At 40.2% G+C, this 26,627-nt stretch overlaps 1 protein-coding gene across 7 annotated transcripts in view; it reads right to left on the minus strand.

Moving 5' to 3' along the window:
* Positions 1 to 26,627, minus strand: part of WDR33 (WD repeat domain 33) — a 99,774-nt gene that overhangs the window by 6,031 nt on the left and 67,116 nt on the right. For 4 of the 7 annotated variants that reach the window (XM_050965292.1, XM_050965291.1, XM_050965288.1 and 1 more), the window contains 11 exons: positions 13,831 to 13,957; positions 12,959 to 13,113; positions 12,770 to 12,848; positions 12,085 to 12,195; positions 10,507 to 10,601; positions 9,537 to 9,623; positions 9,093 to 9,232; positions 8,695 to 8,847; positions 7,165 to 8,223; positions 3,887 to 3,989; positions 3,180 to 3,630 (listed from right to left, as the gene is read on the minus strand). In XM_050965292.1, coding sequence (XP_050821249.1) covers positions 3,180 to 3,630; positions 3,887 to 3,989; positions 7,165 to 8,223; positions 8,695 to 8,847; positions 9,093 to 9,232; positions 9,537 to 9,623; positions 10,507 to 10,601; positions 12,085 to 12,195; positions 12,770 to 12,848; positions 12,959 to 13,113; positions 13,831 to 13,957 — 2,560 coding nt within the window. Of the gene's footprint in view, positions 1 to 801; positions 3,086 to 3,179; positions 3,631 to 3,886; positions 3,990 to 7,164; positions 8,224 to 8,694; positions 8,848 to 9,092; positions 9,233 to 9,536; positions 9,624 to 10,506; positions 10,602 to 12,084; positions 12,196 to 12,769; positions 12,849 to 12,958; positions 13,114 to 13,830; positions 13,958 to 17,226; positions 17,274 to 21,854; positions 26,220 to 26,627 lie in introns of those variants that run through there. The other 3 variants (XM_050965293.1, XM_050965296.1, XM_050965294.1) reach the window with 3 other exon arrangements.

Consider the following 26,627-nt stretch of genomic DNA (forward strand, 5'->3'; position numbering starts at 1 on the left):
ATACTGCAACATGAAGAACAGTTTATTCAGTTGAAATACTGGCGGATTTAGTCTGGCAGAATATAGTTATTCAAACTCATTTTGGTCAGAGTAGTGAAGTAACACTTCCCTGTAAGACATACCAGGGGATCTTTAATGGCTTGATGTGATCACGACCTTAATTTACATCTTATCTTAAAGAAGCACAATCACCATGCTGAGATATTAATTCAGAATTTCTTCAGAGAGAAGAGTATCTCCTACTGCACCACTTCTTGTAGCATCTAGAATCTTGTCTAGACACTAGATAATTTTGCAAAAACAACAAGGAGTCCTTGTGGCACCTTAGAGACTAACATTTATTTGGGCATAAGCTTTCATGGGCTATAATCCACTCCATCATATGCATGGAGTGAAAATTTTGGTATTTACAGCACCTGGAATGTATGTAAAACACTGTCCTTGCACAAAGGTGTTTGTAATGTTTCACACATTCTAAGTACAATTCCAACAGAGTGCACCAGCTCAGTTTGTTGTAACTGTTCCAGTGCAGACCAGCTCAGAATAGCTTCTGTAAGAGCATACATGAAAAGTTAGGTGGTGCAGCTATTCTAGGTTCAATTAGTGCTCAAAATGCAGTTCCACAATACTCCTGGCCACCCTGTTGTGACAGTTCTGACAACTCAGCATTGTCTCTGCCCACTTGCTTCCACCCCATCCCAATTCCATACCAGCCAAACTGCAGCAGAGGTGGTACTCAGACTGTCTTGGCTTTGTGCAACATCCCCTTCCCCCATCTCATTAAAGACACAATGCATCCTATTACAAGCAAAACTTTAAATACTTTTATTTAGGATTTTAACAACAGTAACCTTATAATTACAAATTTAAATATTTGTAACAGTAGTCATAACACAATACAATATTTTTAAACTTGGTGATACATTTATTTTAAATTAACACAATAGATCTCCACCTCCTGGAAAAGACAAACACAATACAGAGATGAGGAAGCTGTGCCTGGAGAGGTACAGCAGTGGTTGAAGGGAGTGCTGTGCATGGACAATGAACCATTTTACAGTCATTTAGATTATTAGGGAAGACAAACTGAACAGTTTCAGGAACAAATGGTTCCATAACGCTTAGCAATACTATTTAATCTTGGAACAGCACAGTTCTCTAATGTAGACCAATCCTACGTTTTCTTTAGAGGGTCTCCCATTTAAATGCTGACTAGGTTGTCTGAAGCTGTTTAGCTTGTGAGATCTTATGATCACAAGACAAGGTCCTATGACAGCCAGGATCAATGCCTTACTTCTTGTTTTTCAAGCAATTTAATGGCTAAAGAATTCAGTTTGGAGTTCTATCATCACTATGCTGGACACAGTCATAGCCCTTAATTTGGGCTCATAAATACCCTTTTTCAAATCACAGTCACATATGAAACTGACTGGTGTAGGGCTCAGTTTCTGTTTGACATGTCTCAAATTCTCTTTCATGAGACATAGGAACTTAATTTACAGAACTACACTCTGTGCAGAACAACAGGAAAAAAAATAGGCAGGTCTCTGCAGCAGAAGCATCATGCTGATGTGCACAAGTGGAGTAGGAACAGGACAGGGATGAAAGGACAGGAAACCAGAGAGAGAGATAAACACATACATACCACTCATGCATAATCAAACCAGTTATAGTGTTTAAACTCAAAACTAAATGAGTGGTTTGGAATTCTTGGGATCACCCCATAAAATCTCCAGTATTTAATGTCTATTTCACCTCTTCACTTGCTCAAATAATTTAAGTTTGCTAATCATAATACTTCTTATAGTTCTATGATGATTGTCTCCAACCAATCTAACTGTAAAAATGTTCTCTTATTTTGATCCCTGGTACTGCGACAATAGAATCTTTCCCACTTCAAAGGTCAAACTTACAGGTCTGCAGTTTCCTGGACTCTTCTCTTGAGGCCTTTTTAAAATCAGAATGACACATTAGCTTGTTCTCAGTCCCCTGACCCTTACTTCCAACAAAGGGTTAAAAAACCTCAGCTACAGCTATAGTTTAATTTAGTCTGCCATCTCTTTCAGAATTCTGGGATTCAGACCATTCAGCTCTGGAGTTCTCTGTTTTTAGTTACTCTAATTTATTTTTAAAGGTGTTTAGAGGTTACCTTTGTTTAGTTATTCATTTCTCTTCATACACCTCACACAATAGGAACATACATCTTACAAGTTAGGTAGCAAGTAGCTAAAAGGAGGTCTGTATAGGTGTAAAGTAAAAGGAATCTAAGAAAATTATTTAAAAAGCTAACTAAAAGAGAGGATTGTACATTATGTGAAGACAACAATAAGTTTTTACATATATGCATGCATGCATGCATGCAGTAGGTTAATGAGAGTTTTAAACCTTGGGAAGCCAAATTCTGCTCTCAATTATACTAGTGTAAATGTGGAGTAACTTCAATGTCAGTGAACTGCACAGACTTTTAAGGAATTATTCCATATTTAGTGATTAACTAGAAGCAAAACTTTTTCCTTTGAGGTTTACTCAGGGCAACGTGGTGAGTGATGAGATGACTACTGCTAGGAAACTAGATTATTTCTGTTTGTGTTTTTCACTTGGTAGTCAGAAAGAAATATGTCAGAAAGCGAAATAAGACTCCTAAGAGCAAAAACAAGAGAAAATAGTCTTGACAGTTCAAAAGAGGGCAGTATCCATGCCCCTCGTACTTGATAGTAGGTTCACTGTTCCTGCTCCCTAATTGTATATTACATCTCACTCAGATACACTCTATACTCATGCTGTAGTTTGTGATTGGAGGCAAAGTATCATATCTAGTGTTCAAAAGTCTGTCGCTTCAGTGTGGAAATCTCTGACTTTCCAGTTTCCTGTTCACTCTTGTCAATATGATCTCAAATCTTCGGCCTGCATCACCCGATCTTCTCTACAGATTTCCTCCCTTCTCTTTACTTACTGTATACAGGCACTGAAGCTGTTGTGTGCAATGACCTTTTTCAAGTTCTCTTCTATTACTGAATGATTTTATGGACTCTCTACTCTGGTACATTAGAGTTTTCATTTCCTTATTGGTTTCCAGTTTATAAATCTGAAATAGACAGACTCCTTATGAAAAGGAAACCAGGGAGGAAGATCCCCTCCAGTTGCCTTTACCCAAAAGCACCGAATGAACTTGTTCTTACCTTTCATCTCGTCTTCCCCGGAATCTTGCATCGTCAGGTTCTCGCGGATATCTCTCATCAGAGGGTCTCCGTCCTTCCCAAGGCCCAGGAGGCCCACGATTTGGGCCCCCTCCTTCAAAGTCCCTGTGATCAGGGGGAAAGGGAGGCCCTGGGCCACCTCGTCTCCATTTCTCGTCTTGTAACAGTGGGCCTCCTCGCCCCTCAAATTCACGCAACCGGTGGCCAAACCGCTTATCTGGATGAAAATCATCTGGTCGATCAAAGTCATCATGAAAATCTGGGTGAGGTCCTCGTCTATCAGGCAGGCCCCTGTTGTCCCTACCATCACCCCACTCCTGGCCACCTCGGAATGGCCCTCTCTCAGGACCATGATCTGGACCACCACTGTTTTGGTCATGCCTTCTTTCTGAGAGAGGGCCCATGTGATGGTTTGGTGGGCCACGGTTGTCACCTGAAGTGAAAGACACAGATTTTTGTGATGTTTTCTAAAAACATTCCAGGAAACTGTCTAGTTTTTATAATTCTGTGAAAACACACATTAAAACACTAAGTCATTTGTTGGAAGGTTTTCCATCACATTCTTACCAGAGTCCTGAGCATAACCCCCATGTGCACCTACCCCACAAGCTGTATTAGGGCTTCATACATCTAGAGGCACCTCACTGGATGTTACTCTCTTTGGAGGGTTATTTAAGATGTTTAGTTACCTTTATTAGGGCCAGGTCCTTGGTTGTGAGGGGCGAGACGGCCTTGTCCTCCCTGCTGCCCCAGTCCTGGTATCAATGGTGGGGGACCTGGGTTCTGTCCTTCCTGCAAAACCCAAGAGGCCATGTGGTTTCCATGTATTATACACAATATTAACTCTCAAAATTACAGCAAGAGGGCAGTAACAAATTTGATGTTACATACAGTGGCCATCTTCATAGATCTCCAAATGCTAAATACAGAAACATTCATGGATCTTGTAACCATTTGATTCTAATATCTAATACCTTCAAGTACTCAAATGGGGCTACTTGTGAAGTAAAGTGTGCTATTCAATGTGAATAAGAGTGTGTGTGGGGGGAATAATGAGTGAGAATGTATATACAGAATTTATACCTTCTATTGGTTTGAAAGCAAATTTAAAACTGAAATTTTGAAGCTGACATAAAAACATGTTCTAGGTTCAAAGTATTCAACCATTTTAAACAGTAACAGTGTATTTACATTAAAATGTATTAACAAAACGTCACTGACAGTGTTATAATAATTGAAAGTGTCATCACTGTTATTGATACATAATAGTTTAATGTGTAACACAGACCAGGACAAACCAACTCAAAGAGGCACCAGACCCTGCCAGAACAGATGCAAAACCTACAGATATATTTCTGCTACTACAATGATCAATACCCTCCATAACACACCTTTCAAGATCCATGGGTCCTACACACGCTTATCACATGTGGTGTACCTCATCTAGTACATCAAATGCCTAACAACAATTATGTGGGTGAAACCAGACAAGCACTATGCTCTTGAATAAATTTACACAGAAAAATGACAAAAGACAAAAACATTTTACTACTCAAGGGTGAACACTTTTCACAAAGTGATCACCTCACAACTGACGCCTCAGTCCTCATCATCAAAGAAAACCCACACAATACTTTCAAAAGACGAGCCAAGGAACTTAAATTCATAACTCTGCTAGACACTGAAAATCATGCACTCAGCAGACACACAGGTAGCGTGACCGGATGTCCTGCATTTATAGGGACAGTCCCGATATTTGGGTTTCTCTCTTATATAGGCGCCTATTACCCCTCTCCCCCCACCCTCTGTGCCGATTTTTCACACTTTCTTTCTGGTCACACTACACACAGGTTTTATGGCTCATTAAAACAATATGTAACTGACTAACGCTCCTATGTCCTATGACTGTAGAGGTGTTAACTGCCCACTTCATGTTAACTGGTCTCCTGAAATGTGTTATGCTTAATTTATCCCACCTCATATTGAGCTGCAATACTTTGGTCACCTTTTCCAGACCTGAAAAAGAGCTCTGGGAAGCTTGAAAGCTTCTCTTCCACTCACAGAAGTTGGTTTAATAAAAGCTACTACCTCACCCACATTGTCTGTGTCTCATATCCTGGGACCAACATGTCTACATCAACACCGCAAACAATGTATAACTAACATTTCTGAACTTCTCAGTGCTTAACTATGCAATGTTAACAGTTTTGGGTATTTATTCATACACAAACACACATGACTCTGCTTATTAGCAATCCTTCGGAGGACAGCAAAAGATTGCCATTATTCAACAGTTGCTAATAAGCGAAAGTCAGGTTTGCGGGGTTGCATCCAAAGATGGAAGTGCTGGGATATGCTGATAATGGGCCCCAGGATATTCTGCGGGCAGAGCCACAGTCGGGAGGGGGGCTGCTGCCCAGATACTGGAGCTTTCTGTGGAGAGTGGGGATGCTGGGGGTCCATGGGGTTGTATAGTACCTCTTCCTATGCTCTCCAGGCTGCATCCTGATCTGGCATCTGGGGCACGGGCTTGACTTGTCCCAGCACACCTGCTCCATATGGAAAGCAGGCAGCTTTGCAGGGCTGCCAGCTAGGGAAGCTGTGACAAAGCTGCAGCCTGCATCCCCTTTCTTTCCCCCATAAATATATATAGACACATACTTACATACACACATTCTTCTTATTAACACAAATATATTTACACACTCTCGGTTTGATCCAGCACCCGCTGAACTTAGTGGAAAAACTCCCATTAATTTCAACAGATATTGGATCAGGCCCTCTATTTGAAATTTTTTTTTTTTCCTACCAAACCAGCAAAGCTTCAAAGCCCTGGAGACTGTGGCTCCTTTATTGGTTTTACCTTCATTCCCACATAAACATAAAGAAGTACACATGACCTGTCTGTGGCCATAAAAAAAAAAATCACATCACAGATTTGTGAAAGCTGGTCTCCGGCCGCCTAGCTCTGAAGGCAGAGTGGAGAGCAGCGGCTGCTGGCCAGGTGCCCAGGTCTGAAAGCAGCGCTGCCACCAGCAGCAGCACAGAACTAAGGGTGGCAATACCATGCAGCCACTGCTCTCCCATTTCCCAGCTTCGGACAGCGCTGCCGCCAGCAGCAGTGGAGAAGTAAGGGTGGCAATAACACAACCCCTAATAGGCCTGTGACTCCCTTTTGGGTCAGGGCTCGCAGTTTGAAAAACACTATGGAGAAATCACACATTTTTCATGGGTTGGTCACAGCATAAATAGCAAATTTCACAGATTTGTAACATATCTGCAAAATTTGCTATTTATGAACAACAAATGAAAAATGTGTGATTTCTCTGCAAATTAAGTAGACCCCTTAACAATAATTCCATATGGGGATTCAGGAACAGGCACAGTATTTCAGACGACTCTTAACTTTTTTTTAACTGAGCAGTAAATCCATGCCAGTTTAACGTTTAAAAAGAAGCTGTTTAGTCATATGAAGACAAGCAAAAAATCTACAAAAAAGGCTTGTGAAAAACACCACACTCATTTCTCAGAAATGGCTAGATGAAAGTTTATAAAAATTTTCCTAAAAAAATTCACCTGTACGGCTGAGAATAAGTATGAGAAATTTGCTTAATTCAACTTTTCAGAATTTTCTTCTCAGAGGCTCCCTGTTTTCAAGAGTTCAGTGTGGGGACTCCTCTATCTTAATTAGATAACGGATTTATTTTGAGGTTAAATATTTTCTTGCCAGACATTAATTATATATCAGTATTAGTAATCCTTCCTTCTCTATCTTTATTATTGCTGTTTCAAGCTATATAACTGTTTTCATTAACTCATAGGTACTGGTGCTTCATTATTTTCCAACAGTACTTACCTTTTGGAATCCCACCTCTTGCTTTTGAGGGTTCATACTGTGTAACTATAATACTCAGCATATCCTTCCTACATTCCCAACACTTTCAGCACTGTGCTGACTCAGACGTACCTGATTGAATGGGACACGAGGCCCATCACCAAGCAGAGGGGTTTTCTGCTGCTGGAAAGGCAGAGGACCCTGGGGAGGATGTGACCCCCTTGAAGGATTCTGCTGTCCCGGAGGTCCCGATGGTCCTTGCAAACTTCCTTGAGGCCCAACTAAAGAGTTCTTTGGAGGCCCCTGCTGGCCTTGTGCACCTGGTGGCCCACGTAATTCCTGTGGAGGTCCTAACATTGAACCTTGAGGTGGGGGTCCCTGTAAGCCCCTCATCTCCTGGGGACCATGTCCAAGTAAACCACCCTGCATGTGAGGTCCTCTCATTTCTTGCGGATGACCCATCATCATCCCTTGTGGAGCAGGTCCCTGATTATCACGGGGCCCTGGTGGACCCTGCATCCCTCTTGGATTAAGTCCCATCAAAGGCCCTTGAGATATAGGGCCCTGCATCCCTTGAGATCCTGGACCTCCTTGCATTCCATGAGGAAGAGGAGGCCCTTGCATTCCTCTTGGACCAGGTGGCCCCTGCATTCCCTGACCACCAGGGGGACCTTGAGGACCTAAGTGACCTTGTGGCCCTAAATGAGTCTGAGACCCAGGTGGACCTTGTGGTCCTAAGTGACCTTGGGGGCCAGAATTACCCTGCGGACCCGGTGGCCCCTGAGGCCCCATGGGCCCATGAGGTCCAGGATGTCTCTGCATTCCTTGATGCCCATGTAGATCCTGAGGCCTTTGAAGTCCTTGTGGAGGTCCCTGGGGACCTGCAGGTCCTTGTGGTCCCATGAAGCCTTGCGGACCTCCAGATCCTTGATGTAATGGAGGACCTTGGGGTCCCATTTGTCCCTGGGGTCCTCCAGGTCTAAACTGTCCCTGTGGACCAGGGGGTCCCATTTGAGGCATATTCATTGGCATCTGCTGAGGTGGAATGGGCTGCTGAAATCCTTGAGGCATCTGCGACATTGGGCCTTGTCCTGGGAAAGGCTGGGGTCCATGCAGAGGGCCTCCTGGAGGTGGTGCCTGCTGCTGGACTTGCTCAGCTTGCTTTTGTGCAAGTCTCTCAATCTTCAGTTGCTGTCAGAAACAAATTACATGTTTAAACATTTATGTAGAGCTACTGGAAAGCAGACAATCATTTCACTTTTGGGAACAAGGAAACTCTGAACAAAGCTTTACCACTTTTAACCTGACTGATAAATAGAGATACAATTAAAAAGAATAAGAACTCAACAGGACAAAGTTAACTCAAATGCTGTCAACGCATCATCAGTGTCACAATAAGCCAACCTCATAGTTTGGTGGTCAGGTTCAGTATTTACTTGCCCTTATTTAATTTTCAATTTATTTCAGCAATGCTTTTAATTATACTCACACTAAGAAGTGCTATTTTAATAATTTTTAATGAAGTGCACCATATATTTCACTTAACTTCTGCTTTCTTCTCTACAGTGATTAACTCTGCTTTCCACCACTTCCTGTTATTGTCTTTTATCCAAGCACACTCACTCGGTTGGTATTTGCTATAGTTTAACTTTCCTTACATACCTCCAAGAGCTGTGGGTTGGTGTACTGAAGTGCTGCCATTTCCTGCTCGATCTCTGCCTGTGTTTTCTTTTTTTCCTCCAGTTTAATATCCTCCTTTCTGTCATTCATCAGCTCAGGTGGAGCAGGGATAGGGACCTTATTCTGCATCCAAGCCTACAAGGGAAGTGAAGATATAAAATCAAAATACTTACTATTTTAAGTAGTAATCTGGGATTGGAGAGATTTACCCAAATATTTTATTCTCAAGTGTTCATGAACTGGAACTGGTCTGGTGTATATTCTGCACTGGATACTGATCTATAGAAGCTAGAATTTGGAGTGTTGTATCAGGTACAGGCTATTGATAGCTGGGCGAAAATCAGTTTAGACTGATGTATCATTGTGTATCTTGTACTTACCTGTTGAAACTGTGCTGGGATTGGTTTCGCATAGGGTACTTTTTTCTGTGGCACTTTCTTTTGATCCTTTTGCATCACCTCCTCCATTCCCCAGTCCAGCCCTGGGATTGTCATCTCAATTTCATTTGACTCATCTTTCCCTTGAACGTGAGGAGGAACAGCGCAGTCAGCATATAAATGAGGATGAAGAAATCTTGTTAGCTTTTTGAGTCTCTATTTAAGCAAGGGGACCAGGAAACTCTGTTCATTTCCCTCTTAACATTGAAAACATTCATTATACAGGATGTCAGAGAAGTTCAATGTGAAAGAAATACATAGCTGTTTAGTACATTTCACTTTCTCTCTCCTCAGGCCCCCATGACAGATGAGAAGTATGAGAAAGAGCCAACCAGTAGCTGAATAGCTTATGAAAATGAGCTTGCATGCATCATTTCTCCTTCTTACCCATCTGCTCTTGTTCCATGGCTAGCTTCAGTTGCTCAGGTATTCCCATCCCAGGAATCACTGCAAGGCTGTTGGGTTCAAGGTCATCTAGAGGTGGAAAACAAATAGACTGATTTCAGCAAGGATTTTGAGATCAGTAATGTCTTTCCTGTAAGTTGTCTTATTTGATACAATTTTTGCATACAGTTAGATTCCCTACATATTCCACAGATGCTGGGGCACATTTTATCTCACTCAGGAACTGCAAGATATTAAAATAAGACCCAGAAATTCAGAGATGGAAAACCACCCATAAGATTACAACAAATGTCCTTTCAGCAAAGCTGCTTCTGTGAAAGAGACTGGGGAAAGAAACATGCTTTCCAATACAATTCTCTGTTGTACTTTCATAAATATAGATAAAATGAAAAATTTATGGAAAATTTTGATCTAAAAAAATTCTGGGATACAATGTAATCAATTATCTGAATGAAAAAGACAAACCCATGGGACAGAAAGGGAGATGGGCAACCCTGAAAGACCTGACATTGCCAAGAAAAAGCCTTAAAAGAGGGAAAAGACTTAAGATAAAGGAATTTTGAGTCCAGTTCAATAATTTAAAAGGTTTTCCTGTGCTCTGTAGCTCAGGATTGTGGGAGATCTTGAAGTCACATGCTGAAGTTTTCAGGAGGCAGAACAAACTGGGAATTTTCCCAGAGGGAGAGCCAAACCTCCTTCCTGTGATTGACAGAGCTGGTCCTACCTCCTGGAGCTGCAGAACAAAAGAAAACTCATTGTTGGAACGGGGACCTAGACATAATGGAGAATGAGAGATTATCCCACTAAAAAAAAAATCCTTATCTACCCAGTCACCATTGGTATTATATTTCATCACGTCACCCAGAAACTGGATGAGAAATGTATCTAAGTGCTCTGGGCTTGCTCCTGACACCAACCCTCCATTCTTCTGAATTTGTGGCAATAGCCTTACCATATTCCACACCATCCTCTGACATTCCTGGCAACAGGTTCAGGTTGTAACGATCTCTCATTTTATCTCCAGGTCGATTTCGAGTCCAGAATTTGCTGTCAAAATAAGAGTATGATATGAACTTGCTGAAAGTGTTCGGAGATTCATTATTTTTAGTTGCCATATTCTCTCTTCCTACTTCTGCATTTTATCACAATATCTTGATTATCTAGATTTTCACGGTCTTATTCATCAGGCTTCTATTTGGACTAAACATCAGGTATGATTAAAAAGTTACTCAACTCTCACATTCCAATATGTTTAAAAACACTTAGATTTCAGAGTGGTAGCCATGTTAGTCTGTATCAGCAAAAACAACGAGCAGCACCTGTGGCACCTTAGAGACTTACAAATTTATTTGGGCATAAGCTTTCATGGGCTAAAACCCAGTTCATCAGATGCATGGAGTGGAAAACAACAGTAGAGAGATATATATACACAGCACATAAAAAGATGGGAGTGTGTGTGGGTGGAGGGAGTCACTTCTAAAGAGAAACTGCAGAACTGGAATTAATTAGCAAACTGGACACTATCAAATTAGGCCTGAATAAAGACTGGGAGTGGATGGGTCACTACAAAAACTAAAAACTAATTTCCCCATGCTAATTTCTCCCTACTGTTACTCACACCTTCTTGTCAACTGTTTGAAATGGGTCAACCTGATTACCACTACAAAAGTGATTTTTTCCTCCTATTGATAATAGCCCACTTTAATTGAATTGTCTCGGTAGAACTGGCCCCTGACTTGGTAAGGCAACTCCCATCTTTTCATGTACTGTGTATATATATCTTCCTACTTTATTTTCTACCCCATGCATCTGATGAAGTAGGTTTTAGCCCATGAAAGCTTATGCCCAAATAAATTTGTTAGTCTCTAAGGTGCCACAAGTACTCCTCATTGTTTTTAGTTAACAGATAGTGGCTGTGAGAACTGAAGAACTCTCTGTATTGACAGACGGGACACAAGACTGCCATACTCCCAGTCCTCTTCAATAGCCCTTGCTATTCTTAGCAGCTACTGATGGGCTATCATTCTTGTGACATGCACTTCTGTGCAGATTCACTCCGCTTATAAAATATAACTGTTGCACCATTTATAATGTTTCCATCCTACAAGATTTAAAGTACATCACAAAGTATATGCTCAGAGCACCCCTGTGGGATGGAGGGTGACATCTGATTAGCACAAGACTAGTGGATGGAGCAAGTGTTGAGGAAGCCTTAAGAAGAAATATTTTCTGTCAAAGACAACAGAAAAACCTCTCAAAAGCTCCATATGATATTTTTGTGACCATGGAGGTCTGGTAGGCCCTCAAATTTTAAAGTTTCCGCCAAGAGGAATGACAGGCTAGATTTTAATTCTACCCTATGCTGTAAAAAGGTCAGTGCTTTTCAAACAGAACACCTTAGTCTCTCTCTCTGCATCTTTACTTTCTTAGATTTGGGTTGTTCCTGCTATCAAACCAGCCATCTCAGGCTTTTTCCCAGATTTTAAACTGTGTGTGCCCCTGAAATATTTGTTTAAATACTTGAAAATACCTGGTATGGTCATTTGAGCCTGAGCAGAGAATGTGTCCAAGAGGATGCCAAGCCAGACTCCAGATCATTCCCTCATGGGCCATTTCCATTCCGCCAACTTCCTTCTCCACCCTGAAACATCACACAGTTATCATGCAGAAGAACCCAGTATAAGGGATTTAAAGAATATATGTATTTATTTTGCTACTCAGTTGCACATGGCTTTCTATATGATGCTCATTTTAGGCCTTAGTTATTTTTCACTCATTTAAATCTGCTGTTCTGGGACTCTCAGTGGAGCAATGTCAAATACTTAAAAAAAAAAAAAATACTTGTTTTGAAAAACATATTTACAGCATCACCAGCAGATGCTTCAGTGTAGGCTGGGAATTTCATCCCTTTCATTACCACCTTCATGAGACTGAAATGGAAACTCTTCTATATGGGTTAGTATCCGTACAAGACTAATTACATCTTCACAAACAGATTTTCACATAAATGCATTTCTGTGGAAAAATTAAAAGTAGAAGTATATCCCCAAACTACCATGTTCAGGCACTCAAAGATATACATGAGGCAAGGCTATATCACATACGCACATATAACAATAAAGATTCAAGTGGTGACAATATAAATTATGTTTACTATGATGATATCTAACACTGCGTAAATTAAATTTCTCCATGTTGATGAAAAAGGTACTTACCCAACATGCCAGAACAACAAAGAGCCATCGGAACCTCCACTGGCAAAAAGCCCTTCATGAACAGGGTGCCAGGCCACAGCTGAAATGCAAAAATTCATAAGCAGGAATCTCTAGTGAATGTTTAACTGTACCTCAAAGCCTAATCCCAATTCACTCATAACGGCAGTATGAAATGGAGTTTATTCTGACCTGTGGCCTCTTTCTTGTGACCCCTGAAGACTTGGAGCTCTTCTTTCAGGTTTCGGATGTCAAAGAGCTTGCAGAGGTGGTCACGAGATGCTGTAAGCAGCCAATTCCCATTTAGGTTCAACTTTACCTCCATCACTGTGTTTTTATGAGCGTGTCTGGAAGCAGAGGTAGAAAAAGACTAACTGGCTAGAAGTCAGACATCCCCAATAGAATAACCTATGTGCTTCTATATAGAGGGCCTGGGTCTATGTTTTAAGGTTGGCCTTTTGCTCCCTGTACGTATAGGACCTGGAAGTATACACAGAAACATGTTTCTTATTACTCGAGGATACAGGGCTGGCTCCAGTGTTCTGGGGCCCCAAGCAGTGAAAGGAAAAAAAAAAAGTCGCAACCGGCAGCACTTCGGCAACAGCTCTACCACCGTCACTTCATTCTTTGGCAGCAGGTCCATCCCTCCGAGAGGGACCCACCGTCGAATAGCCATATGTGCTGCCCCTTTCTGTTGGCCGCCCCAAGCACCTGCTTGCTGCGCTGGTGCCGGCCCTGCGAGGATAGTAACTTCTGCTGGTTTAATTAGGCATAAGTTTAAGTAGGCACCAGCAGTAGCTCAGGAGAACTCTGGTGACATGAAGCTTGTGAACAAGTGGAAGGACAACTTACACAAGGAATAGATAAACAAGGTCTTCAGATCAAATTATGTTTACCCTCTAGATTTCCTGACCCAACTAGATTGCCTGCCCCTATTGCAACTGTTATGTATGGTTGAAGAGACCTAGTCCTAGAGGAGGGCAACTGAAAACAGAATAAAATAATCAAGAATCCAAGCAGTTTTGCCCCTTCTGATCTGAGCAAAACCTCAGGTCATAACTTACAGTGTGGCAAGGCTCTGGCCAGTTTTTGGATCCCAAAACTTGATAGGCTGTTGGCTGTCTTTGCTTCCTGATACAACCAATCCCTTTGTTGGATGCCAGTCAACACATTTCACATCTGCCCCATGCCCTATTGGGAATACAAAGTTGCTCATTTAGGGATTTCAGAGAAAAACTATTTCACAAAATTTTTAGTTACGTAATTTGTGAACTAAAATCCTGTCTAGCCCAAAATGAGATGAAAAAACACAACAGAATATGGCGTGATCTTAAACTCCATAATGCTATTTAAAAATAGCAGTCATTTGTTTTCTGTATCGCATTACACTCCTCCTTACAAATAACCTGAAATAGTTTCCTTCTCAGCTTTCACAGTCTTTATTAGAAAACACAAAGTGGATTCCACCTACTTAATAACTGAAGTTTCAACTGGGCATATTTTCAGCCTTTGGTCCTAAACCTTTGCGTAATGTTATGTTAAACATCTCAGAAGTGTCCGTCTTGTAGTGGTAACGCAAAATACATGGTTACGTATTAGTTTGCTTTTGCAACTTTTTTGGGAATAAAGGCCCTACAATGTTATAATGTAAGCTATCTATTAACATCCACTACTGAAGCAGTATTGCAGCCCCTACAGAAAATTATAATAGGCAAAAGAAATTAGATCAGATGACGAAGATGATTTTTTTAACCTACTAATTTGGTTTCTCAAAGTCCCTTGCACCAGCCCAGATAACAAATTCACATTTTCCAAGCAGCAAATGAAGATAGAAAAAGAAGAAAAACGTATGCTATCATTTCCCTATACACTGCTGCCTCGATATAACGCCACCTGATATAACATGAATTTGGACATAACTTGGTAAAGCAGTGCTCCGAGGAGGTGGGGCTGCGCACTCCGGTGGATCAAAGCAAATTCAATATAACACGGTTTCACCTATAACGCAGTAAGATTTTTTGGCTCCCAAGGACAGCGTTATATCGAGGTAGAGGTAATTAGATTGGCCGACCGTGCTCATTTAGAGAATCTGTATTGCTTAGGAAATACATTAACTCTTAAAATCAGACAAGAGTTCTCAACTGCTATTCACAGCAATATGGTGAGGTATCTAGGTTGGAATATACGAATTTGGAGGAAAAAAATAAAAAAGAAAGAATAATTTCTTTCTACAATATTTCTTTATGCCAGCCCACTTAGTGGGAACGCCAACAGTAATGTTCAATGCCAGAAGACAGAGCAGATGGGTAGTTAGGGGAAAAGTGAGCATATACTTTCCAAAGGCAGTTAGTGATTTACTTTCTAAGCTCTACAATTCTTCTGAGATAGATATGTAAACCATTCTCACATCAGATGTATGAACTTTCTGATTTTTATGGGGCTGGACACAATGAGAAGAAAAAAATTTCTTGACTCAAGAGGAATGGGGAAACCCCCTTGGGGAGGAAATGGGGAACAGCTTTAATCACTATTTTGTCCAGACAAGGAACACTACAGTAAAGAGCCTGACCCTCCTCCCTCACTCTCCCAGCAGATAGAACTGACCTTCCAATTTATAGGGCCACAAGCAAGAGCACCATCCTCAAGCTGCCAGAGCTGAGAATCTGGTCACAATTTGTCCCTACTACCAGAGTGGAGTCTTGTGGTGACGGTTTCCTCTCCCAGCAGAATCAGGTGGGGAGGCAAATGAAGCAACATCTTTTTGAATATGTTATGTCTAGGTCTTAGGTCCCAGGAGAACTAGGGATGAACTGCATTCTAAACAAAGGTTTAACTGGAATAGTCCACTCTGTCAGAACCCAGAAGGCCCACTCTATATTGCAGCCAAAAGGGGTCACGCCACCCAGACAGATGTGTGCCCTGTGTAATTGAGGCAACTCAGGGTGACCCTTGGTGGACATTCTTATTCATTAACCACCATAATAATAGAGGACTTCAGCTCCAGAGGCAGGGATAGGCCGGACAGAGAAAATTTGAAAGGAGGTAATGACAGCTGAATAGTTAATGCTGGGGAGATCATGTATTGTATGAAAACATGCTCACAGCAATGAGTTCAAATACACCATCACAGAACCCAGAAAATGCAGAAACATGCAGGCTAGCTCCAAATTTTACTAGAATTGGGTTGGCCTCTCTTGTTCCTAAAATAATCAGACTGAGTGAATTAGGAGTACTGAAAGGAGATAAAGGGCTATTTTCTTTCAACAGCAGGGCTTGGGATCCTGAAATCTGGATATGTGACTAATAAAGTCAGGCTTTTCTTTGAAGATTTCACATGCGTTAGGCCATTATCCCTCAAAAGACAGACAGACAAAGGCAGTTTTAGATGCAAGATCATCAGCTCAAGTTCACAGCCACAACACCTGGAAGGTGGTAACATATGGCCATACTGTGGAAAAAAGCTTGCATAACACCACAAATAAAAGTCTTAAAAAAAAGAAAAAAAGAGGCTACTTGACAGAAGGAACAAGCCTCAATATCTTCTTCAGACGCCAATTTCTGTAATCATCTTACCAAGGTCTTGGCCACATAAGCCATGTAGCACAGAGAACCCCAAACACTCTAGTATGTTACTCTAATATCAGTAGCTTGCCCTGCCAATTTAACAAGCACTAGGAAGTGGCCCTCAAGAAGAGATGGGTTTGGGGTATAACAGGAAAGTCAGAATCTTAGGGACAGAGAAACGCATCAGACTTATTCCTTGAGAGGGCATAAAGTCACCTGAAGGATCTAAGGGATTGCAGTTTCTTGTTGGGAGCAGTCCAATCCATGCCCAACATGTCCTGGACCATAGCAATAACTGGGAAAAACTTGAGTGTCCTTTTTATGGCTAGTCAAAATAGCCCCAACAACCCTACCTTCAGGACCATAATCTTTTAGACTCTCAGTGCAGGTTACTTCCCTGGTTAGCAGAGTCAGATTTTGGAGGAATTCAACTAGCTGTTGGGAGGGATCCCCCCATTCGCCCTTAGCTACAACTTCCCCAGGATTGGTGCCAATGAATGTGAGGTGAAAAAATGAACTCTTTGTTATGACAGCCATATATTTGTAACTAGCTAATCTTGACAGATGAGGAGGACCAGTGTGGCAAGTTTTTAAAAGAAAAATGTAAAAGCTAAAAATCTAGCTTAATCACTCAGAAGAGGAGCATGCAAATAGTAAAACAACTGATCAGCGTCATTGAAACAGGCTCCTTTACAAGGAATAAGGGCACACCTTGCTGTTTTCCTCAGTTTGTTGATAGGGAGATTTATGTCCTATTGTCTGTGCTAACATAGAGGGTTGTAGAACAAAAATGTGTTTTTATTTTAAACATTAAAAGATAATCCAGTGGTTAGGGTACTGGCCTAGGACTGGGGGAGACCTGGGTTCACGTTCCTGCTCTGCCACAGACTGCCTATGTGATGTTGGGTAAGTCACTTTTCCTCTCTGTGTCTCAGTCCCCCATCTGTAAAAAAAAATGGGGATTATAGTGCTTTCCTTCACAACACCCCTGTGAAGTACATTTTACATTAGTGTGTGAAGCACTAAGATATTATAGGTACCTAAAGTAGACAGACCTTTTGAAGGATTTTAGAGACTTGGTTAGCCTGTTCCAATTGTTGCATGGTGAGGTTCAGTATGTTAATATATTGTGCTTTTATAGGAAAGATGGATTCTTTCAGACTTAAATTGCCCTCCCTCCCAAAAAAACATTGACACATATAATAAAGAATATTAATAAACATACTCTCCTTAAAAAAAAACAACACATAATTAATGTGGTAGAAGTACTTACAAATTCACATAGCAAAAGGAGAAAATATATGCAAAAATGATCTGAAGATTGCTATAGGGAGAATGAGACTTTCTATAATTTAAACACTTAAAATTATGAATTAGTGTGGGAACATGAAATAGTCTAAAACCTGTTTTTACATGGGCAAAAATCTGATACAGCCTGTTCAGATTTTACATTGAGTTGTTGTTTTTTTTGTGAAAAATATTGAGCATTAGTCAATTCCTAAAGAAGCCTAGATGCAAAGCAGTTACTTCTTTAAGAATTCTTTCTACAAGTAGAATAAGGTCCTGATCCATAACTCATAGCTGATTGAAGTAAAGGCCTTAGGTGACCAGTTAAAACATTGGATTATTAAACATGCTTCCACCCAATACACTTTCAGGATTGTGTTTTTAAAAGGTGAAAACTGCAACAAACTATAACTAGATAGGCTTAACTGCAGTAGTGTCTGATTGGCCAAATACAGCATGCCACCAATGTGAAGAATTGTATAATCTCAAATTATTGAAAATTTAATGATTTCTTCTACACCTTTTTTCATTTTTTTTTTTGCAGCTATGACTTATTGGACATTATACCAACAAATGGAGTATTACCCATATTTGTATAACTATTTATAATGTGCCTATATATTTTGTATTACTTTAGATATCTAAGTTATAAATGTGAAACATGTATATTGCTTTCAGTTTATTACTGTGACCAATTGTTTGCTACTTCTTCCCTCCTCCTCCAAAAATTACACTTTTAAAAATGTTTCAGCCTTAAGTAGTTTTATACATATGACTTTTGCACATATTTCTGTTTCCACACACACACACTTTAGTTCAATTTTTAAAAAAAATTATGTATATACAAGTGAATGTTTTCCTCAAGCATCTTATTTTGCTTATAACTAATTATAATCAAAATACATGCAATATTGCATATATATTGTAAATATTGAATCCTCAATTTCACATTTCGGTACTGCCATAACTGAACAAATTTGTCACAAGACAGTACAATCGATTTTAAACACTTTAAAGGAAGTTTTGGATTTTGTTTTTTCTTTAAATGGTAACCCTGCAAAAGCTTGATCTTGCAAGGTACCAAGTGTCCTCTATTCCCATCGAAATCAGTGATAGTTGAGGCCTCTCGTTCAGTACCTTGCAGCAGGTACCCCCAAGAGAACTAAATCTCTTAGAAGACAATGAACACATGCACTGTATAATTTTATCACCTCACATTTCATTTACTATTAGTCTCCATAGTGTTAGGAGTACTATAATGCTGGAGGAGCTGAATTCTTAAGATGATTTATTGTACCGACACCACACTTATTAGAGGTTTTCGGAATACTATCCTTTGTAACCTGGAGGTTACTCCTTAATTTATTAGCCCAGCACTGTCAAGCAAGAGTATGCGTTTTGTTCAACAAGAGAAAGCACCTCATATTTATCAAAAACCCTGTGTATTTCTATTCTGAACTGACACTTATTGTTTGGTAATATTGAATGATGTTACCAAATCAGTGAGGGATGAGAATCTTTTAAATTCCAGGAATTACATAAAGTTGTGTTCTCGTTCACTCTATTGCACCCATCATGTTCTATGAATGACCCTCCTCTTGGGAAGTGTGTCTGTGCTTCCCTCCATTTTCGACTCTTCACTTCCTTCTGTTCAAAGGCTCCAAACTGCAGAAATGTTCCTTTTGTAGCCATTCAGCACAGTTTCTTTTATAGTCTGGAAGGAGGTGCACAGAGAGCAACAGGAAATTCCTTAATCCATTCAGGATGGAAAAGGGGTTATTGCATCCATAGCATCTCCAGATCTTGCCGACCTGATAAAGGATTTATTAATTTTTTTTTAATTTGCCCATGGCATCCTTCCCTGAATGTGAGCTCTATACACTTCTGCATACAAATCCTGATGTCCAGGCAGTCTGCTAGAGGATTTATTTGTCAATGGTGAATGTTTCTTGTATCATCACTATTTTAACATACCAATGTCACTTTCCTGATGCTAGCTTTTGGTCTACACTTCTACCACAAATACACCCCTACCCCAATATAATGTGACCCGATATAACACAAATTCGGATATAATACAATAAAGCAGCGCTCCTGGGGGGGCGGGGCTGCACACACTGGAGGATCAAAGCAAGTTCGATATAACACGGTAAGATTTTTTGGCTCCCGAGGACAGCATTATATCAGGGTAAAGGTGAACCATTTTTTCAGGGATTTACAATTGTGATAAGTTTTCTTTCCAGGCTGAAAGCTGTTACACAGGATGGGATTTCCCTCATAAATTGTGTATTTTTGAGCTATGAAATATTGAAAAAAATGTTAATAAATGTTAGTGAAACATGTCTATCTCGATAGAGGGGCTGTTGCTCTGACACCAGACTACTGGAGAAGATGATCTAATCTTGACAAAGGTGAGAAATAAAACAGCTTAAAAATTCAGTGTTTCTGTAATTCAGTTTAGAATTTGCACATCCTATTCCCAAGTGCTGATGCCCTGTACAAAAAGCCTAACAGCGGCATATAGCATTCTATTGTCATGGAAGTTGCACTGGCCTGGTGGTCATCCTAAGAAACACTTTAGTTCTATTACAGGAGCTAAACACTCCTGCAAATCTTTTTAATATTCTGTAAATCTCAGAGATGGCTTCTCCTTCAGCAGCACAGAAATTAAAGCTTATGGCTGTGTGGATGTGAGATTTAAGATTTGTGAAGACTACGATGAGAGTCTTTGCATATCATATATGGTTATTAGCAATGGGGACTCTTTTTTCAAACCGGAATAATAAACCACTCAAATATTTAGCAAAGTTTTCTATAATACGTTCTATACATATGTGACTGGAGTGAAAAAAGAAAATCCACATATAGTCATGGAACAATGAGTCACTTAGTAACTGGCAGGATTGAGCTCTAAGTAGGGTTTAACCCTGCCAATTGCTGTCCAGTCTCCAACAAAACACTTAAACATGTTCTTAACCACAATGGAACTACTCACATATTTAATGTTAAGTGGGTACGTAAGTGCTTTACAAGACTGTAGCCTTTACAGAGGTACATAATTCAATGCCAGTGCTATCTTGCTTTGAACAGGGACAAAAGTTACCAGAGATTTCAAACATCTACAGTTTCAGATATGTGCCAGCATCCACAGAAACTCAGTTTTCTAAAGTGATGCTCTAGAGCAGTGCTTCAGTGAAGGTGAACACTCTTTCTTTCCAGTAAGAGGAAAAGTTAACAGGAAGAAATGAATATTTTAGAGCCTGACTAAAATTCTTCTGTTCAATTTTAGCACCTGCCATAGAAGATAAAGGCACACCTATCATTTAGACACAGGTGCTTTTCCATTTATGCATAGCTTATCCTTGATGCTCATTACTCCCGCTGGCCTAATATGGGGGACAGGTTAGAATGTAGTGAGATTTTGATGCTCTAGCACACAGCTTCTCAGGACAAATTTTTTGGTGGCCTCAGAGTGCGGCCACCAACTCTTGCTCTCACACTTTCCCCTAAAATACTTAATTAGCTTTAGGAAAAACTAATAAATATGCACATATACACATCCAAATCATTGTAATTTATTTATTGCTAGTTAGTCTGCTGTGAAAAGTGATGCTTGCATGTTTGTTAATATGACTTTTCACAACAGACTTACTCAGCCCAGCCAAGCCTGAGGACAAATTAAGCCCTGCATGGGGGAGGTTAGGGGAGGCGGTGGCAGCGGCCAGGGCAATGGGGGATGGTGAGTGGGGGTCTGGGAGAGGCAGTGGGGGGGTTGGAGCCTGAAGCCCCATGGCAAAAGCCTGGGGCCTGCCACCACACAGCCAGAGTCCAGAGCTGGAGCCCGAAGTCCCTCGGCCAGAACCTGCTGCCCCACCACCCCAGAACTGAGCTCAAGGCCTGAGCTTCAATCAACATCAAGGCAGTGCATTCAGGAGCAAGAGGGAGTAGGAGGGGCCACTATTTTGCCACCCACCTCCACCCAATCAAAGTCCAGGAGGCTGTGGCCGCAAAAGAAGCCTTGGTGGCCACATTTGAGAAATGCTGCATCTAGAAGATATATTGTAAAACTACATCTGTGATTAAATAGTTACGCTGGACAACAGACAGTGCAACAGAAGTGGAGAAGTAATGGACATTTCATTAATAAGACATGGAATAATTGTTCTTAAAGTAACAAGAATGGTACGTCAACAATGTGATATCTATGTTTCAGCATGTCTAATTAAAAAAATATAATTAAGTCATACATTCAGAATGATCACCAGTACTCATAACTCTATGTCAGTAGTATCAATTTATAACAAGAAATACATTTCCTTTATGTCTATTGTCCTTTTACAGTGTAGAATTTCCTGATATCCTACTGTAATTTAACCACTTATTAGTCAAAATTGATGCACTAAACTGATGCCCTACTGCACAATTCAGTTACATTACTATGCCTTGTAAAGAATAGCATGGTACAGGGTGCACAAGATGACACAGCAGAGGCAGTCACTGTGCACAATTTCATTGTAGGAATTATTTCCTGTTCATAACCAGCAAACAAAAAGGAAGCTCAGCTCCAGCTCCAATGAAATGCCACTGAAATAGAGCAGCCAGGCTGTACAGAGGGGAAAAGATATAGTTTAAAAGTGTTTGTGAAAATGGCATCTTCCTATTCAACCCATCTGCTTCTTTGGTGTTTTCCAGAAATGCTTGCTTGCTTTAATGACACGGAAAAGTTTTTACTACTGTTAACACTACAGAGTCAATATATTTATGGAAGAGCAAGATGGATTCTATTCTGCCCTATCGCAATTATCTTCTAAAATTCTGATTACAGAATCTGTTACTGCTTATCAGTACTTACTAGGTCCTGACAAAAAGGAAGTTATTCTCACATTTTGTGGTCCCCAATAGCTGTGTAAGTACCGTATATACTTGTTCATAAGCCGAATATTTTTGGTAAAAGAGTGACACATGAAAGAGTAGGGGTTGGCTTATAAACAGGTCTACACCAAAATTTGATGATTTTAAACTTTATGGAATAATTGAATTGAATATCTAATACATTGTCATTTTGTTTACCTGGAGCATCTGCAGGCATGGAGCCCCTCAGCACCCTGTGGCTGCGGTTCACCGTTCCCAGCCAATGGGTGCCAAAATGTCCCAACCCGCCAAAGTTTTACAACCCCTGAAAATAGGGTCGGCTTATGAAAGAGTCATACAGCTTTTGCTATTTTTACGTATCCATTCTGAGGGGGTCGGCTTATAACCGAACGAGCTAATGAACGAGTATATAAGGTACTCATGGCTAAGCACATCTCCCTAATACAGGTTACAGTAGCCAATGTACCTTTAAAGCAGCAACACGCTCACTATTTATTGAAGAGAATGTTTATTTACAACAGTAATTTACATGAAAAGGTAAAATAAGAATTAAACATTATACAAGAAACATTAGATAAATAACAGATATAAGGTATATAAATCCTCACACATTAGGATATAAGCCAGACACCATCTGACAGAAGTTAAGAAGCAGCTTTCGCTACAGGGAAGTTATTCCACAATTGTCTGCTTACAGCTTCCTCAGAAACATCCGTTACTGGCTACTGTTATAGGACCTAATCCAGCATACACTGACATCAATAAGGATTTACTGTTCTTAGTGGATGCTGGATCAGGCCTACAGACAGGACATTAGACAAGATGGACCACTGGTCTGATCAGGTATACAACTTCTATGTTCTTCCATAACTCATTTCCAAGAAATTATATAACAAAGGATAAGAGGTCTCTTTAAGACAGAAGGAAATATAATTTGAAAGACAATGACAAAGTTACTATTCTTTTTATCAACAGTAGGGCCATATGACTTCCATGGTTTTGAGGTTTCATAATGAGGTGCAGAATCAAGCTGTGCAGCAGGATTTGGCTAATATTTTAAAAAAGTGAACATTCAAAGCTTCTATATTACAAAAAATTGAAGGTTTCCAGTACTTGTGGTTGCACAGCAAATATTCTAAATGTAAATCAAATGTAAAATAAACTAATGCCCACTCTGAGTCTGCACAAAGCCTGAAAAAACAGCTCCAAGAGGCATTAACTGATTCCACTAATCTCAATAGAACGTCAAAATGAAATCCTATATTTTATAATCAATATTTCACTGCTGTTTCCCAACATAGCAGGAGCAGCTCTTTCATACATGATAAATCAAAAAGCAGTAGATGGCCTCCCCTTTCCCCCCTCAAAAATAGGTGCCTAAAGTTAAGCTTCTGTACCCATATTTAAGCACTTATATGTGTGACTTGATTATAAAAAGGACTGATCATCCAGCAATTCTGATCAAATAGGTGCCTACATATTAAGAACTTAACTTTAGGCACAAAGTTTTAAAAATGTTGGTCCATGTCCTCATTTATCACTACTGGTCACCAAAACTTCCTGCTCTCTGATCCAACAGCTTCAGCAAAGCAGTTGTGCATTACAAAATTGTTTTACAATGAAAAACATGCAAAAATTGAGATTTGTATTCAATGTAATACCAAAAATAAATAACGTAATGCATATTGGAGACTGTACTATGTAGGTTTAAAACAAAACAGTTTTTGAATTTACTTGAAGCTGCCATAGAATTTAGTGTGACTCGACCAGAGAAATGAACGGGGGAGAAGGGTGAAGAGAGAAATCAGAGGGCTTGCTGTAGAATTTAGGAACAGCTTGCCAGAGAGCACAAGAATTTAGGATGGACTCCTTTAGACCACTGATATTAGCTATGAAGTGGCAATCCTTCCTAGTTTCAGTGGACCAAAGAACACACATCCATGAAAACCACAGAGGTCAGATTCACCATCAAACAGTAATTTTCAGTAATTCCCTTCCCTTTAGCTTCTGCAATAATATTCATTAAGGTTATGGTGATAGCTGGTGGCAGTTTTGAGTGATCTGTGAACTCTAATTACCTGTATTACTCACTAATCAATGTGCTGAATAAGCAGCTATTATCACTCAGACCAGGCTGAAGTTAGCTGTTCTCTGGATTGATAGCTTTCTTGGGCCATAGCAGAAGATACCATATAAGAACAGTATTGACTCATGGAGTGCACAAGATACTCTCTCACACCCAAGTGAACCCAGAATATTAACAGGACCATCCTCTATGAAGGACCACCCAAACAGCTTGATTCTTCCTCACTTGGGTTAATAAGTTTCAAACAAATTCTCTGTTTCAGAATTCACTATAGACCTCTATTTTTCTCACTTATCTTTCACTGGGATAAAAGGAGGTATCATCTTGATTACCCAGTCCACTTACCCAGAAACAAAAGCAAATCTTGTAGACTAGGGAGGACCAACTTGGAGAAAGTATCCCAGGGTGGAAAACCACCACCAGTTAGATCACATGAGTAGTCAGGATGGGATCCAATGCAGTCCACAGTAAATGGAGCCCTTGTGATTGTAAAGATAACTCATAAAAAATATTAACCAAATGTAAATAAATGCACTGGTATCTGCCTGAATCTGCAGACAGCATGAAACAATTGTCTTTTATTGTTCTGAATGGGGTATCAACACTGAAGCAGAGATAATTTAAATTTTGTTAACTATTTCACTACTGATCAAACCACATTAGAAAGAAGAGGTTAATAATATTATTAGTATCTATAGAATCAACTATGAGTGGTATATGAGCCCAATCAAATGGGAATCAAGCTGAGAGAGTCTAGTGGATCTCTGCTGGGAATATCAGTCTTACCTGAGGAATCCAGCAAAGCACAAAAGAACATATTCTGAACATCTGTGCAATCTATTGGAAGAAGCTTCTCAAGTGGGCAGCTTGCATCCCCCAACTCAACTCAGTTGGGGCTAACAAAAATCTAGTCCCCAAGACTCTCAAATATTAGATATCAGCAGGAGTAGCCATTTAGGGATTGATAGCATGTTTTCATCAAACTAGTTTTTTGATTTCCAGATACTGGAAAGCCACGGTCAAAGACCCACATACAGAAAGCCAGTCGGCCCCTCCTCAAATTTATCTTAAAGACTCTTTACTTCCTCCTGACTATGACTCCTTTAGACATTCAGTCCTTTAAGGTGGCCTTCCTGGTAGTTACTGATTCGGGTAGGACTGGAGAACTTTGATCCCTGCTTGATAGACACCTTTCATCATCCTTCAGGTCAAGGCACTCTAGACAATTCCCAGATTCTCCAAAAAGAAGTCTTCCACTTCTGTAACATCCAATAAATTTATCCTCCCTCCATCATCATCCTCTTAAGGAGACAGCTCTCCACAGGCTAGATGTTAGGTGTTAAAGAGAATACAACCTAACAGTGGAGAGGGGCAGGCTTCTAGTTCTCCCATAGCTCAGTGGATCCAGGATAACCCCTTCAGGTGTGCCATAGCTGTTAGGCCAGAAGGGAAATAGCTACTGGAGCAGACATCTGCTACACTGCAACATGGAGGTCATTATATAATTTTCTAAGAACTACAGCTCAGATAGATCAACCGCAGCAGCCTTTGGATATTAACTCCTTAGTACAGTTGTCCAGTAGTTCAAGTATTCCCTTTCTTCATCCATATTATCATGAGTGCTGATCCAAGTAGGCCACAGATCTAGAAAGAAGGACCCAAAAAAAGGGTATGTACCCCTAATTACATATGGAGTTTGTGCTCATCTCATAGGACAATCTGTAGTCCTCCTTGACCTAATATTGCTGGACCCTTCATCCTTTGGGTTTCACATAGTCAAATGTATAGAATTCTTATTCTTTTTTTTCCCCTCACTATATTTTTAGTAAAATAATTCAGATAGATAAGAAAGAATTAGACTGGAACATTAGCACTAGAGCGCACATGGGATCTTCTCTCATCAGGGAAGAAAAGTTTTGAAATGAATGGCCTGTCTATCTGTTGAAAGTGGAAAGAGGAATCAGTTCCAATCTAGTTTGTCATTACTGATTAAGATGAAGCCAGTTGATATGCAGACACAGATTCCCTTCTTCCTGACCAAGAAACTGCAAA

Source organism: Gopherus flavomarginatus, chromosome 8 (assembly GCF_025201925.1).
Source record: "Gopherus flavomarginatus isolate rGopFla2 chromosome 8, rGopFla2.mat.asm, whole genome shotgun sequence".
In the NCBI taxonomy this organism is placed as follows: Eukaryota; Metazoa; Chordata; order Testudines; family Testudinidae; genus Gopherus; species Gopherus flavomarginatus.